Genomic DNA, 16,633 nt, shown 5'->3' on the forward strand with positions numbered 1-16,633 from the left:
CGCTATCAGACAAAAATATCCTTATTCTTTTTCTTTCTCTATCTTCTTTTTTTCTCTTTTTTTTTTCCTTTATTAATTTTTTCTTGAGGACGCGCTCCATATCGCCACCACCTGCCTCGAAGATGAGTTTCGTTACCTCCTCCTCTAGGCGCCCTCCCCGTCGCCTCCTCCTCCGCCGATGAACCCACCACCTCCTTCCGCCGCCTTTCCCTCTCCCATGGCGTCCATGTCCTGCATGGCATTGGCATCGGCATCCATGACCCGCATAGCGTCGGCATCGAGTGGGACCGGTGCCGCCTGCATGTCGTACTGCAGCGGCCACGAGCTGTTGCACGGGACCGCGAACGAGGCAGCACGCAGCAGCGCGACATCAATCCGGTGGAAGTTGAGCGTGAAGTTGACGTCTAAGAAGCCCGCGACGGCCGCGCGGTTGTCGTTCTCGGCAACCACCGTGAGGGGCATCCGGACGCCGAGCGTGCCGAACTGGTCGTAGTCAAGCCAGCCTAGGTGCGCCGTAGGCACGCGAAGTGGGGGGAAGAAGGAAGAGAAGGAGGAAGAGGAGGAGAAATGGTGCAAATTTCACCCAAAATTGCACCATTTCGCCTAAAATTGCACTATTTCGTCCAATTTTGCACCATTTCGAACAAAACTGCACAATTTTTCTTTCTCCTCCTCTTCCTCTTTCTTCTTCCTTTTTACACTATTACACTATTTTTTACACCTTAAAAAATTGCATTCTTTGGGCGCTCTCATCTCCCTCGCCGGAAAGTAGGACTCAAACGGCGATCTTGAGGGCATGGATCCACTTCTTCATCTTAGAATCAAGGGTGCCCGACTCGATCCTCTGGACTTCCTTGATGCTCATCTTGTCAACGCCATCGGCGGCGAGGGCCTTCGCGATGGTGTCGCGGCGGACGGCAATGTACATCTGGCTCAGCTCCCGGTCGTACCCGGTGCGAATCATGCGGCGAGTGATCTCCGTGAGGTCGGCGATGGCCTCGGCACGGAGGAGGTCGGAGGAGAAGTGGTCGGCGGAAAGGGATCCCCGGCCTCCTCCTCCTCCGCCGCTGCAGCGGGAGTCCTCGAGATTGGCACCGTGGGGTTGGGGGTCGGATTGGGGGTAGGAGGTAGGGTTGTCGTCATGGGAGAGAGAGAAGCGGCAGAAAGAGGAGGTGGGTTCATCGTCGAAGGAGGACGCGATGGGAAGGGCGCAGCGGAGGAAGAGGTGGCGGAAGAAAAAAATAACAAAGAAAAAAAAAGAAGAGAGAGAAAAAAAAAGAGAGAAAGAAAAGGAATAAAAGTATTTTCGTCCGATGACGAAAATCCAGTCCAAATCTGCAAAACTGAAGAAGGTGGCCAAGTTTTGCAAAAGCTTAAAACTTGTGAATTTTTTATATAAATTGGCCATTATTCACATGCTTGCTAATCCAAACCAAACAATTATTCTCAAACAATTAAAAAAAAAGAATGAAAATTTAAGCCAAATTAAGTGCATTTAAAAAAGAAAAAAAACAGAAAACAAAGAAGCCATTTCCTTGCCCTTTGAATTGCCCAAAACAATGGTTGTTGATCCCAACTGCCAAAAGGCTGCAGAACGGGAATACCCAAGGCGAAGCCTCTTCATCTGAAGGTATATATAACAAACACAGATATAATATCCACAAAATTATTCCTCTTACTTATTGGTAATTAACAAGATCACATCATTTTCACTGTCCTTTAAGTTAAACCAAACCAAAACAAACAAACAAACAAACAAAAATTACACCGCATAAATATGATAAACTAGTACGCACTGCCAATTATGATAATAATAATACACATGCGCGCGCGCACACGTACACATTCACGAGTGAATCACCAAAAGCTTTTAAATATTTCCGCGATCAGCATTACAAATACAACTCAAGAGAGAGAGAGAAGGGCCACTGAGAAGAAAGAAGCAATGGCTTCCCAACCAGGGCCTTTCACGCAGTGGCCATGGCAGAGACTCGGCAACTTCAAGGTGTCTCCTCTCCTTCAGTATCTATGAAACTATATATCTGCACCTTCGTCATTTTCCGCCTCTCCGTCGCTATAGATTCTGATTAACATACACTCTCCTCTTTGTTTTCGATGAAGTATATAATACTAGCTCCGTGGGTCGCGCACAGTTCCTATAAGTTCGTGACAAGCGAGAGAGAGGAGAGAGATATGCTGAACTTCCTCGTCTTCCCTGCTCTACTGCTGAGGCTTCTCTACGCGCAGCTGTGGATCTCCGTTTCTCGCTTCCAGACTGCCAGAAGCAAACACAGGATAGTCAGCAAAAGCCTAGACTTTGAACAGGTCGACAGGGAGAGAAACTGGTAAATGAAAGATCGGCAGTGAAGAACCCTTTCCATATGTTTTGCTCATTTCGGAGTAAATATAACAAGTACTCTACCCCCAGAGAAATAAGATCCTTATATTATTTGACCTTCTCAATGTTTAGACTCTTTCTACTATTAGAGGGTATTTGGATCGACAAATCTGTAGATCCAACGTAACTCAAGTGCAGTGGTGTTTGAGTTTTTCTAAAGTGTGATTATCTTTTTGTTGTTTGTTTTGACGTAACTCGTACAGTCTGAAAGTTAAATTCAATTACTTCTTCTGTTTGTTTTGATGTAACTTGATGTGGGTGAAATTAGTTTTTCGAGTTCCATTGTTTGTTTTAATGTAAGTGGTAAACTTACTGCTATAAAATTTAACCTATTATATAATTAAAATTTTCATTATTATTTAAAGGTAATTCTAATTTATTATAAATAAGGTAATTTTAACAAATTATAAAGGAAGTAGAGTTTAGGTTTTACTATTTAATAAATTTTTTAGAGAAGGTTGAGTGTGGCGGAAGTCGAGTTCGGCACTTTAGAGGAAGAAGTCGAGAGTAGGTGAAGTGGAGGTCTAACATAACTTAAATTACATTATATTGTTTACTTACACCAAAACAAATAATAAAAGTGATGAAATTTGAGTTTCTTTCCTCCACTTACACCAAAACAAACGGACCCTGAGCGTCGTGAAGCCACATTTTCTTTATATTATAGAAACTATTAGACGGCACTGAACTATGAAGCAATATCGAAATATGATCAACTTTTCACAAATACCACTACACTACATTATATTATAACAGTTCCTAAAAAGAAAATGTGGCATGAGTGGGGTTTTAGTGCCAGTAGTACAAGCATTTAAGGGGTTAAATTGAGGATCTTATATTTTAGAGGGCAAATTTGTGCTCTATGTGTCTGACTATACTAATATATATTGCGGGTCAATGAAACACCGCAGGGATGATCAGGTTATATTGACGGCTCTGCTGTTCTACATGGCGAAGGCGTTGAAGGTACCTGGAGCTTCTCACATTCCATGGTGGGATACAAAGGGAGTAGTCATCACCATTCTTCTTCATATGGGCCCTGTGGAGTTCCTCTACTACTGGCTTCACAGGGCTTTGCACCACCATTTCCTCTACTCTAGATACCATTCACACCATCATGCATCCATCGTCACCGAGCCCATTACATGTAAAGCTCTCTCACCGTCACTTCCATGTTAATCTGCCTTACAACAATATTATTGTGCGCCTACTTTCGTAAAATTGTGACATTTCATCTTCAAAATTAAAAGAGAGAGTCATCCGCTGTTATCTAAAGTGGCCTGAGTTTGATCTTTCTTATTTCTTGTTTCTTAATAGTTTTTACAAAATTTTGTACTTAAATAATATAGCTGAGCATTTAGTACTAGTTTCATATATAGAGAGAAGCCCAAAGAAACAAGAAGAACAGCCTTCGGGATATGAATATGTGCACGCTAACACATGTCTGAAGAAATAATCGAATTTGCTCCACAGGAGTGTCTACAGAGTAAACACACTATTTAACTAATACTAGTAATAAGATTTCAAATGTGCTGACAAAGATCTGAGACCGCATGTTCAAGTATTGTAAGCAATTAACCATCGAAAAGAGAACTATTTCAACTATCAAAAAGCAAAACGTCACAATTGGGCAAAACTTTTCGGTTAATAACATTATGCTCATTACTCTATACTTACATGTGCGGCCCTTCTGGCTTATAGCTTGTTGAATTTTGCAGCCGTCATTCATCCGTTTGCCGAAGAAGTGGTCTACTTTCTACTCTTTGCTATCCCGATGGTATCTGCTGCTGTCACCAGGACATCGTCAATCATTGCATTTCTTGGGTACCTCGTCTACATTGATTTCATGAACTACATGGGCCACTGCAACTTCGAAATAGTCCCCAAATGGCTCTTTGGCATCTTCCCCCCTTTAAAGTATCTCATGTACACTCCCTCGTAAGTATAGCATCAAACAAAGAGAACTATAGAAATTAATATGGGAATTGAACTAAACATTTTGTTGATAAGTAATTATCTTCTTGATGGTCTTTTCAGCATGATCACCTTTTTGACAAGAATTAAAAAAATGTGAATTTGCAGAAATGAACCACCTTTTTTTTTTTTTTTTTTTTCATTTTCGCAACCTTAGCCCACTTTTCAATTTTCGGTACCAAACCATCCCTCAAAACACAATTAGAGTGTTAAATGATCGATGCCCAACATATTTCAAAACTGTGCATTGATCATCTAATTGTACGATTGAAATTGTAAAACTGTGCATCGTTGTCCTCAGGGAAAAAGCATCATGCAAAGAGGGCAAGCATGAATAGTTTGTTAATTGAAATTGATCTTTAAGTAATCAAGTTGTTGCTTTTGTAGGTTCCATTCCCTTCACCACACAAATTTTCGAACAAATTACTCCTTGTTCATGCCTTTATATGACTACATATATGGCACTTATGACAAGTCATCAGACCACATTTATGAGAGATCTCTCAAGGGGAAGGAAGAGAGGCCTGATGTAGTTCACCTTACCCACTTAACAACATTCGAATCGATTTTCTACCTAAGACTAGGGTTTGCTTCATTGGCATCCAAACCGTACAACCCAAATCAGTTCTTACGGACCGTATGGCCACTTATGCATGTATCAGTGCTACTGACGAGGATCTATGGGACTCCATTCACAGTAGAGAGGAATAGATTGAAGAGACTCCAACTGGAGGCATGGATGGTACCAAGATACGGCTTCCAGGTGAAATCCAGTTAACTTGTGTTGTGTACCATGGTGTTGTTGCTCTAATTTAGAGAATTCAAAATGAGGGTTTGATGATTCTTCTCTGCAGTATATATCACCAGCTGAGAGAGATTCAATCAATGGATTAATTGAGAAAGCAATCTTAGATGCAGAAGCAAGAGGGACCAAAGTTACAAGTCTAGGTCTCTTGAACCAAGTAAGTTGATGTTGTTTGTGAGCTATAGATGCATGTATGCCAAACTCGCATTGAAGAATTTAAGTTGCTTGTTTATATCATCCATAATCACTTCTAGACATTAATAACTAAGCCCTCTTAATGTTCCATATGCTTGTAATTTCAGGGCGATGAATTGAATGGATATGGCAAGCTTTATGTCAAAAGGAACCCTACCTTGAAGCTGAGAATTGTGGATGGGACCAGCTTGGCAGTTGCCCTAGTTCTCAATAATATTCCCAAAGGCATCAATAATGTTCTCCTTATAGGAAAACCTTCCAAGATGGCTTACACTTTATCTTTGGCCTTGTGTCAAAGGGAAGTCCAGGTAGACCAAATTCACAAAGAGATTGGCATTTGCTATTTAATGAAATTTGCACATTGATTGATCCTCAATAGTTGAATTATGTTCAATCTAAAACATTTAAGACTAATGGAACAGGTAGAGATGGTTCAGAAGGATTTATATGAGCTCATGCTATTTCGATTGCCACTAGAAATGAAGAATCGTTTGGTGCTGTCTAAAATGTACACAAGCAAGGTAAAGTTCGATAATTTTTCACTCTCTGGCGAACATTCAAGTAAAAATAGATAGTTCTTTATATATGAGTTTCCTATTTGTTACAGAATTTCTCTCTAGGCTATTAATATGATCAGAATTGCTAAAATTCTTATACTGTCAAAACAAAACAAAAAAAAAAAAACTCTCAGTAAATGTTGATACGAGTCCTGTATGTTCACCATCCATGGTGAAACAATAGTGTGCCAAACATAAATTTCGTGAGTCAAATGCAGATTTGGCTGGTTGGAGATGGAGTGAGAAACGAAGAACAAAGCAAGGCAACAAAGGGTACTCATTTTATTCCATATTCTCAATTCCCTCCCAAGACTCTGCGCAAAGACTGTGTATATTGGTGGACCCCAGCAGTGATAGTCCCAAAGGAGTATGAAAACCTACATGCTTGTGAGGTAAATTTTATGGGCAAAAGCGGTTTCACTGTTTTAACTAGTTTTCCTACAAAGCTTCTTTAAGTAATGTCAGAATCATGTGGTATACAAGATCACAGTCGGGTTCAGAAGCATCAAGCAATTTATAAACTTTAGACTATATAAACTATAACATAATAAATTAGCTAATAAAAAGTAACACATGCATTGCAATTCAAATAAATTCCAATCACTACCCAAACAAATAAGAGCAATCCAACTTTTCAATCAGGGCCATTAGCGTCTTCAACCACTTAAACATAGAAATTCTTTCTCTAAAGACCCAATAAAATTTTACTTCAACTAGCTGTTCTTCACCATCTAAGGGCAAGTTTCAGTACATGAAGATTCTTCCTTAAAAGTGCCCATTTGCCATTAGTTTAAGTAATCATATAATTTTTTTTTTCTACTTCTGCATAAATCATTAGTCACTCTTACTGCATTAGAATTAGTCTGTAACCTCTTTTTTACGACTATACATTTTCTTATTATGCCACAATCCAAGAATTGGCTACCGAGGAGGGTGATGAGCGCATGGCGGGCGGCTGGAATAGTCCACGCATTGGAAGAATGGACCGAACACGAGTGCGGTGAGACTGTGATCGGCATCGAGAAAACATGGCGGGCAGCCCTAAAACATGGATTCCTTCCATTTGAGCAATGCATGAATCAGTGAAACACTATTTCACTCTCATCTTTGGATCTACAATAAGGATCTGCCGATCTTTGTCCTCACGAAACTTGGTTATATTATGTCAGCCCTAAAATTTATTGCTTTGTGTTCATCTCATCTTCGCGTGTTAAAAACCTTCTATCGAACATCTGTAACCTTATATTACTCCTAGAATCTCCACTTGGCTTCATGAAATGAGTTTTTCCCCCCCCTTTAATTTTGGCTGATTTATCATACAAGTTAGTAATTTCAATGTTCTAAAAATACTTTAAAAAAGATGCAACATTTTATTAAAAATTACCAAAACCTATGTATTCCTATAGATAGAAGCATCTCATAGATTTTACTTTGAGGGGGGAAATAGTGGGAACAAACAATCCAACGCAATACAACATCNCAAAAAAAAAAAAAAAAAAAAAAAAAAAAAAGAAGCAAGGAAAAAGGGGAGCGTGGAGAAAAGTGTGGACCTCCGAATGAAGTGACTCAGATCCAAAGAGGAGAACCCATTTCTCGCCTCAGGGATGAAGCCGAGCTCCCAATTTCCATTATTTTCATAACAAATTTTTCGTAGCACGAGAAAAGAGCGAGGAGGACGAAGGACGGGGAAGGTTATTTCTGGTATTTTATGAAAATTGGGCGGCGCATATCTAAATCCGGTGGCGAAACTCACCAATATGCCGACTTTGCGAAGCCGCTGGAGAGGAAACCGAACCTGCCGAGTTCATCTTTCGGTTGCTTATCAAATTTCGGCGACGGGACATCTTCGTTCGCCGACTACAAGTGAAAGCCGCTGGTGAGAACTCTGGTTTGCCGACTTCACCTTGCAGTTGATGGCCTGATCCGGATTTTGTAAAAACTCCACGCCCTCAAATTTTGCAACTTTTTGAAAAAGTGCCCAAGTTTCGGTTTAGAAAAGTTTGTTCATATATAACAAACAAAAAAAAATGTCTTTCAAAGAAGATTAGTTTCTCCAAAAAAAAAATAATAATCAATGACATCTCCTTGATTATCTAATGCTTTTGGATGCTATGGAAAAATTTTCCGATTACATCACTATTTTTATATGTAATTTTCTCATCTTAGTTATGAGAAAGAAAGGAAGTTTGGTGATTCACAGCTTTGGTAAGTCCATTCTACTATGTAATGAAAAGGCACCTATTTGCAATATACAATGCATTCATACACAAAAGTCGAATTACTTTGTAACCCACGCAAGTGTGCTTAGATCCATCGTGGCCGGTTCTTGCTCAAAGCCCCTCTTTTCTTTTCTGAATTCTCTGCTGCACCAACATTCTTATGCTGTCGATTCCTCACCCTAACCAAATTAGAATCTCCACGTAGCGTTGCAAACCTCTTTTGAGTGGCAAAATCAGCATCTTCACCAAGAATTTGCTCATCTTCAGAACTCTGAATTTCAGAGCTTACATTCTCATCATCAACCTGAAGTTGGTCATCTTTAATGGGCTCCTCTGAATTATAACGGTAACAAATATCACCCGTATCAATACACGGATTAAGATCCATACTTCGAAGATGATGTTCTGGCTCAAATGGGCTTCTATTAGCATCATGAACTGTAAGGGTACCTTCTGATGAGTCTTCTAAACCACCCACAGCAGTATCGTGCTTATTAAAACTTTCAGTAGCTTGGATGTCCGCTTTGTGACGTTCGACAGTATGAACTACATTTGCATCGTCTGTTGCTGATTGCACCGCAGGAAGTATTAGAGACCCTTCTGATATCAGTTTCTTCAATCCCTCGCAATCGCCCAATTTACATTCTTCAGTGTTGCCTTCGGTTGCATCATTTCTATCCTCTATGCTGATATTATCTTTCTGGAAACATGTGGAGGAATTCCCATCATCATCATCATAATCACTGTCATTGACGTCATCATCACCATCATCAACGACATTCCCATCATTTACTAGAGATGCTTCTAGAGAACTAAATCCACCATTTTGGTTCTCAAGAACCTCTATTATGTCTTCTTCAGGCAAATTTTTGGTACCTTCATCTAATTGTTCTATGAAATCCAGGTTTTCACGAGCATCCTCGCCTATAGATGTGCTATCCTCTTCCTGCGAATGGAAAGTCTCTCTCTCGCTTTCCAAGAGCTTGTTAATAGCCTTTTTCGCAGCACTCATGACCCATCTCTCATCATGAACAACACTGCAAGAAAAGATTGTAAGAAATCCCACATTAATACCAATAGATTATTTATCTGAAAAGAAAATAAAGAAAAATCATTCAAGGTGGAATTCAGTCCCAGTGAAAGTAAATTGCTGCAGTCATATATTCCATTTTCCTATTTTATGATTACTCCTTATATCACTCTATTAGGCAGCTTGGCTATTTGCCTTTATTTAGGTGGTATTGCCAATAAGCTATCCTGTATCAGTCCAGCATGATAGCTTGCATTAAAGCCAACAGATCAGTTGTTCTAAGGAGGACTCGTGTCCGATGTAACAAGCAAAAGAACAAGCCAACTTTTACCTATCTGGTTCCTTTTCAGTTGCAGTAGTTTTTCCCCCAGCTTTTGCTATTGCATCTATTGCTGCAGCCTCCAATTCATCAGAAAAGTAACCCCCAAGCCGTGCGAGTTCCAATAGAAAATGAACATCCAAAGAGACCTGCATGATGATATGAAGATAGTGAAAAAGAAATTGAAAGTCTAATCAGAAGAAAATCGCAAACATATCCACAAATGGAGTACAAAATCATTTCCCAAAAAAAATCCAATCAGAACTTATGTGCAGACCTAACAAACTAAACCAATACAAAATAGATAGAAGAAAGAAATAATAGATATTTAATTTAATACTGTATTATCAAGAACCATATTGTTTGATGTCAATAAAGAGGAGGAAAGATACTGTACCTGATCAGAAAATCTATGATGCTTGCTTACGTGTGACCAGCCCTCAACGCTTCCTCCATACTCTTGGTTATTCACAAGCCAAAGAAGTATAGCCTCCGTCAACTCTCCCAGCAGCTTCTTTGCCAGCCAAATTTCACCAGAAAAAATGGTTTCAGAAAGAGCTTCTATCTGCCTCAGCCGCAGAAATACTACCTAATAACATAACGCAGCAGTATGAATACCAGAAACGTAACATGAGTTGCATATAGAAACTCTACCAAGAAGAAAATCAAATGACACCATTAGCATACCATGAATCATCAAATCCAATTTACTTTTTGCCCTTTTAAGAGTACGAGCAATTCAATTTTAGCTTAGCTGACAACAGTTGTGTACCTGGATGAGAAAGGAAGGCATTATGTCTTGTGGTGTACTATGCAAGTACTTGAAAAAAGTACCTAATTCCGAGCCCCTTGGTTTTTCTTGCACACTTGACATGACATCATACATAAATTGCTTGCAAAAACAACACCATATTCTCTCTACTGCTTCTCCAACAGATAGAGTCAGAGGAGAAAGTTCCATTTGTGAAGAGAGAATAAAACTTCTAGAGAAATTATCAACAATAATCGGAAAAAAACCCAGAAGTGTTGCAGAATTGACTAAAAGCGAGAGTAGTTTCAAGTATCTGTGAGCTAACCCACTTCTTCGAGAATCACTTCGTAAAGCACGTTCTACAATAGGAATGGCGCACTCAACAGCACGCATATACTCATCAAACAAATCTGCAAGGCCTTGAAGAATTGAACTTTCCATTTGAAGACTTGCCAATGGGAAAAAGTCATTGATAAATTCCTGATCAGAAATGATTAAAAGGTTGTAAGAACCTATTAAAAAAATGCCCTTCAAACATCCAGTTAAATCGTTGAACTTTGTAGTACTTCTTTGAATATGATCAGGGTTCAAGTCCAAGGACAAAGTGTAAGGAATGCAAATATATCATTCTATGCAAAAAAATTTCACAGACTTGAATTGTTTCCGCACATGGGATGGATCAAGTAAAACGAACAATACCTGCATTAGGGTAAGGAACTTTCTTCCGCCACTTGTTAGTAGGCAATATTCAACTTTGCCGTTGACCCCTGTAAGAAAAGTTTTCTCCCTTAATAATCCAGTAATGAGAAACCTACTGAGGACCCAAGTATCAGCAGCAGCCAATAAGCCGACAACCTTTTTCAAGTGTTCTACATTCTTTTGCAATATCTTTTTCAAGCAAGGCCCGATCAATCTCATCAAATCTGGCAGCAAGAAGGTTACTGAAGGTCCAAGTAAAGAGCAGTATGAAAAGGTAGAGTTTATAGACTCAACCGCCAGAAAAAGTCCTTCCTCACTTGTTACTGTGATGGATTCCACAAATTCATTAAATTCAAGACCAAAGGCCTCAATTTCCTCCCTGGCCCACTGATAAATTTCCGGAACTTCAAAGGATTTCTCGCCAAACAATTTCAAAAAGACTTTTACCGCCTGAGAAATGATGGAGAAGACTATATGTGCAAGATTTATAATGTAGTTCTCATATAGATATGGTTTAGAACACCTCCATTCTCGTTTATTGTACGTGAGGCGTGAATCATAATATTTAAGCAGTAAACGAGCTGCTTGATGATTCTCGCCAAGTTTGCAGAGCCCAATGATTGCCTTCTTCAATTCAGGTGGTGTAATTCTAGGGTTTTCAGCCAAAAAAGTGAAATGGTCAGCAATTCTTTTTTTCCTAACTGATATTGCAGACATATTTGACATGATCGATGGTGATGAAAGATCTTCATTATTCATCTTTTGAAGGTTTTGCGCTTCCATCTCCAAAACAATCAGAGCTTCCTCTAATTGAAGCTCAGAGAGAAGTATATCCACTGTATCCAATGTATCATACATGTGACTTCTGAAATTATCAGGAGAAGAGGGGCCAAAGTCTTTCAATTCTCCTACTTCGATCTCCTTCGTATTCTGAGATAGGGTTTCTAAGTAACTACTGTTTGCAAGATCATGGATGAGATTCCTTTGTGTGAAAATGTGCTGTTTAAGTGCGATGACATCACTTTGTACAGTTTCAGCTGCCTCAAATATTCTGCAGGTAAAATGTCCATCTTCGTCAAATATGCCAGCAGAGACAACGTAAAAAGATACAAAATTTGATAATGCTCTTTAAACGTATGCTCCGGTGAATTAAATATCACAGCTTCGGTCATCTGTATGTGATAGTTAAATAATAGAAAACATTAAGTAAATAAGATCTAAAATTCCCCATCAACGCAATTTTCCGTGACTCCGTTAGTAGGCAGTACTCTTTAATAAAACGAGCACAATTTGAATTTTGAACGCATTTCACTATGATTAGATTGGTTTGTAAGTAAAACCGCTGAAGAACATCAGAATTTTTTTCTATTTTTATGCATTCAAAGCACGTTTCACATTAGCCTTTTAATTGGTAATACCATGTTCAAAACATACACATAATGTGAAAGAACCTAATGAAAACAACCAATAACAGTACGAAGTATCAATGTTTTTTTCTCTTTTGAAAAGTTCTTATGGACCAGCCGGCAAGCAATTGTTAATCGATACTGCAAGAAACAAAGTCAGAATAACTTACTTGATAAAGATCGGATAATTTGCATAAACATTTCTGTAAAAATCTTCATCCGACGCTTTCTTTAATTCAAGGAGCTCTGAGCACAGAATTTGTATGCCCTGCAGATCACATTAAGAACTCGAGAACTATCAAAGCTTGCTGAAATAAATTTTTTTTTAAAAAATAATGGTTCAATCTTCCAAACCTTTCTTTTGTTTTAACTGAAACTAAGGATTATCAGCTATACATATTTTGATAAGTAGCTATCAACAGTAGAATACTGGTTTCCACAGCAAATGTGGGATTGCTGAGGGAATGAGAAACATCTAGGAATCAAAATCAACCCACATGTGAACGGAATTCGACAGAATTAAACACGAATGGAGATCAAAGAGGTAATAACCGTCGAAAGCATTCAATAATCTGAAAGAAAACCGATAAAAATCGAACCTTTCCGGTCATCGATTCGAGCTCCGACGCATATCCAGCGGCGGAGGCCGAACCAGAGGAGCCCTCCGTGTCTTCGTTCTCAGCTCTATCCTCGGCCGCTAGGGTTGCGTCGGGTCGTCGATCTCGGAAACGGCGGGGCCTCGGAGAGAGAGACATTGAAGGGTGTGGAGGAGGAGCTCGTCGTCTCGAGGTGATCGGATCAACGGGTAGGTTTTAGGGTTTCGAAGGGGAAGTGGGGGAAGAGGACGAGGGGAGGAGAGGTGTGGGGAAGGGGGGGTTTTGGCGCATTCGATCGTCGTTTCCCGCCATTGTTGGAAGGTCGGCTTCGCGCGCCTCGGATTTCTCCGCCACAACGTGTATTTGAAAACAAACGTCTCTTTTGTATTATTATTATTTTTTATTTTTCATTTTTTTTAAAAAAAAAATTTAGTCGTTGTCCTCGTTGTGTTCATAGCCGTTGCTGCTCCTCCCAAATTTGTTTTTTTTTTTTTAATATTTTTTGACGATTTTAAAAAATAACCTTCTAAAAAAGGAAATATTAAGTTGTTTCTTCCACAGTCATAAAGGGGTACATGTGAATAGTCTTTGTACTATCGTAATATTTTTTAGATAAAAACTGCTAGTGTTTCGACTTCATCAAAAAAATCATCTGTAAGTGTAGAAAATGGGACAAGAAATCAATCATTCTGTCCAGAGATCCCTAAGCGATCGAATCTCATACATGATTACTTTATATTTATTTTTCTCCTTTGAAAGATTCTTCTGTTTCGCACTAATAATATAACCAACTAGGAAGTTAGCAATAGTCGCGAGCTCTAACCGTCTTGTAATAGCCAACTACAAACAACTCGCCCCCCCGAAGATTGCCTGTAGATGAGCTCGTCTACGAACGCCGTTTTTATTGGGTAAGAAGCATTCTAGTTCTTGAATAATTTTGGAGATCTCACGTTCCATAAACAGACGATCAATCGTCTCTACTACGCCGACATAACAAATTATACAGTACCCTTACTCCCCTTGCCAGTCTCTCTGTAATGGATAATCGACCGTTACGACGCTTCGTTTGAGAATTAACCAAGCAAATATTTTAACTCTGTACAGCTTACAACTCCGACTCCTCCATCCTATTTAGTTTCTGTACATACGATTCTACTATCTTAGTTTTTTTTTATCGTCATTTCCAGTACAAATTATCATTGCCTCCCTTGTCTCCAAAGTAAACACTGTAGATTGCATTTTCCTTTTCCTTACAACTGCAGGTTACCTCTGCCAATTTTGTCGTTAATGCTAAGTATTATCATAATTACATTTGTTGTTCTTTGCAGGCAAAAACGTCCCCTGTGATCATTGCCGCCTCTCGAGACTACTTTGCCTCGTTCATTGTTGATGTCTGGATCCTGTTACAATTGCAGTTTGCCACTTCTCTGCTTCTTTCTCTGCTTCTTTTTTTGTTTTTTGATCTTTATCGTTATCTTCATTCACATTCTTCTGACTGACACACGATTTTATCTTTCATACTACTATTTCTACTATCTTTAGTGTTATTTTTTTTTTTTAACAAAAATAGCATGTTACTCACTTCATTCATTGGAATGATCAATTAGGTGAAAAAAGCTGAGGCAATGAGGGTCTCGTAGAAGGCAAACCGCCCGCAAAAAAAAAAAAAAAAAAAAAAATGTTACAACGTTCTAAGGTAGATCCCACCGGTGTTAATCCCACAGCTGCTGCTAGCTGATGCTGCGACGGCGAATGGCGGGAGGGGAGAAATCCCACAGCTTCATCCAAAGGTTAATAGAGTGAATCGCAGCTCGAGGGTTAGCATGGGCCTTTCTAAAAATTACATCGTTCCGGACCTTCCAGGGGAACCACCAGCAAGCTGCAAGTCTGGCTAACCTAGGGCGGTGGGAACTATTTCCTTTCTACTCCATCCACCTATCCCAGACAAAAAGTACATCGTCCCCCAAATTGTCAGGTTGGTGATCGTCCACCGTTGACACAATCAAAAACCTGATAAAAACACAACTCGTAAAAAGGTGATCCACCGTTTCCTCCTCCACCCCACATAGCACACAGGCTATGTTTCAGGTCCAACCTCGTTTAAGAAGGTTATCGGCGGTAAGGTGACTTTTCTTAAGTACGAGCCAACAAAAGACTTTAACTTTGAGGGGAATACAAAGTTGCCAAATCTTGTCCGCTTGGTCGTCCCTAATGCCTCCATCACTCAACATCATATAGGTCAACTTCACCACGAATTTTCTGTCTTGGCTCCATCGCCCTAAACCCTAAACCCTAAACCCTAAACACCGTCTGGTCTCTGCTCCAGTCGAAAAGCGGATATTCGCTCAACGAGGTCTGAAAAGCTAGGGCATAGGCCATACCCAAACATATTGATGTCCCCTGGTTTCCTCTTCCAATCCCAACCATTGTTCCCCCGGCATTGAGCGATTTTTAAGTTTTTACTAGCGGACACCGCGTACACCTGGGGGAAGGTCTCTTGTAGAGATGAATCCCCACACCACTGGTGTGACCAAAAATCGACAATACACCCATCCCCAACCTTAAAAGATAAAACCCCAGTTGAAGATCTTGTTCTGGCATAGTACGCTTTTCCACCACGAGGATAGGGGTTTAAAGGATTTGCCCTCCTTTAAAGGTCCTCTTCTACGATAATACAAAGTATGAATAAATTTGTTTCATAAGAGTTGGGATGCCATATGGAATTTCCACCGCTATTTGGTCAGGAGAGCGCGGTTCATCAAGGATAAGTCTAAGATGCCTAGTTCTCCTTCTTTCTTGCTCCTACAAACCTTCTTCCATACTACCAGGCATCTTTTACTAGGGTGGTTATTGTTAATGACAGTCTAACGTGATTTCAAATAAATTCAGTGACTACCAAAAACACACTCAAATTTTTTGATTTTATTAATAAAAATATATTTCTTTTTCTTTTGATAATTTTGAATGAGGCGGAGGGAGGACGAGGGCGAGGGAGAGGAGATGGCGGGAACAACAAAGCCATATAATGATTCTAACTCTCTCGTTTGAATCTGTCCCCTTGATTATCCACTCAATACTAAAAAGGCCAAACGATAAACTTTGGGTCCCGAATCTACCAACCGATCCAAATAAAGTAATCCTCTTTATTCAGGCCCATCCTGCTACCAAAAATCGCTTTTCGCAAAAGCGGAAACCTTTGAGCCAGGATTCAGGATGGAAAGTAAATTAACGGTACATGGGCATGTTTGACTCAGCAGAAGCTTAAAAAAAATGAATGGTGCCCCAGCAGCATGAGCTCTTGGAAAGAACTTTAATGCTCAACAACAGCTTTCCAATAAAGCTACTAAGCCAAGGAGCAAATTGATAACTTCTATTCTGGGGGCATCAGGATAATTCTGCTGATTAACTTTTGCTTCACACTGTTTTGCATGCTAAGTATTTGATTAAACTTTTGCTTCTTGGTTTTTTTTTTAAAAAAAAAAAAAAACTCCTCTGAAATTCAGGTAAAATAAAATAGCCACTAGGTCCCAGGTTTTTACGGCTTTTCAAAGTATGAAAACGAGTGCTTTCTAAAATCGCGATCCCACGTTAGGCTTAAGCTTGTTTGGAAGCTGGTATAGATAATTTTGTTTAAAACAAGATTAGTGAGCTTGGGATCAGTTATGAAATAGCTACTAGTGACTG

The 16,633-nt window shown here is 39.6% G+C and overlaps 3 protein-coding genes and 1 long non-coding RNA gene across 4 annotated transcripts; 1 reads left to right on the plus strand and 3 right to left on the minus strand.

Annotated features, from left to right (window-relative positions):
• On the minus strand, nt 1,656-7,635 carry LOC109729062. Its single transcript, XR_002221193.1, has 3 exons — nt 7,480-7,635; nt 4,076-4,308; nt 1,656-2,275 (listed from the first exon to the last, which is right to left on the minus strand). It is a non-coding gene; the product is annotated as an uncharacterized LOC109729062 (long non-coding RNA).
• LOC109729060 (protein ECERIFERUM 1-like) lies at nt 1,908-7,207 on the plus strand. The gene is made up of 10 exons (XM_020259703.1): nt 1,908-2,005; nt 2,122-2,345; nt 3,310-3,545; nt 4,117-4,336; nt 4,760-5,135; nt 5,227-5,334; nt 5,480-5,680; nt 5,795-5,893; nt 6,148-6,321; nt 6,845-7,207. Exons 1-10 carry the CDS (start codon nt 1,946-1,948, stop codon nt 7,013-7,015), a joined length of 1,869 nt encoding a protein of 622 aa, XP_020115292.1. The 5' UTR covers nt 1,908-1,945; the 3' UTR covers nt 7,016-7,207.
• Nucleotides 7,713-10,126, minus strand: LOC109729061. The gene is made up of 3 exons (XM_020259705.1): nt 9,895-10,126; nt 9,510-9,646; nt 7,713-9,185 (listed from the first exon to the last, which is right to left on the minus strand). Exon 3 carries the CDS (start codon nt 9,158-9,160, stop codon nt 8,234-8,236), a length of 927 nt encoding a protein of 308 aa, XP_020115294.1. The 5' UTR covers nt 9,161-9,185; nt 9,510-9,646; nt 9,895-10,126; the 3' UTR covers nt 7,713-8,233.
• Nucleotides 9,366-13,211, minus strand: LOC109703741 (exocyst complex component EXO84B-like). Its single transcript, XM_020224464.1, has 7 exons — nt 12,953-13,211; nt 12,524-12,621; nt 10,948-11,998; nt 10,270-10,728; nt 9,895-10,086; nt 9,510-9,646; nt 9,366-9,405 (listed from the first exon to the last, which is right to left on the minus strand). The coding sequence occupies exons 1-7, from the start codon at nt 13,106-13,108 to the stop codon at nt 9,366-9,368; spliced, it is 2,133 nt and encodes a 710-aa protein (XP_020080053.1). The 5' UTR covers nt 13,109-13,211.

The sequence above is a fragment of the Ananas comosus genome, linkage group 25 (assembly GCF_001540865.1).
Source record: "Ananas comosus cultivar F153 linkage group 25, ASM154086v1, whole genome shotgun sequence".
NCBI lineage: Eukaryota > Viridiplantae > Streptophyta > Magnoliopsida > Poales > Bromeliaceae > Ananas > Ananas comosus.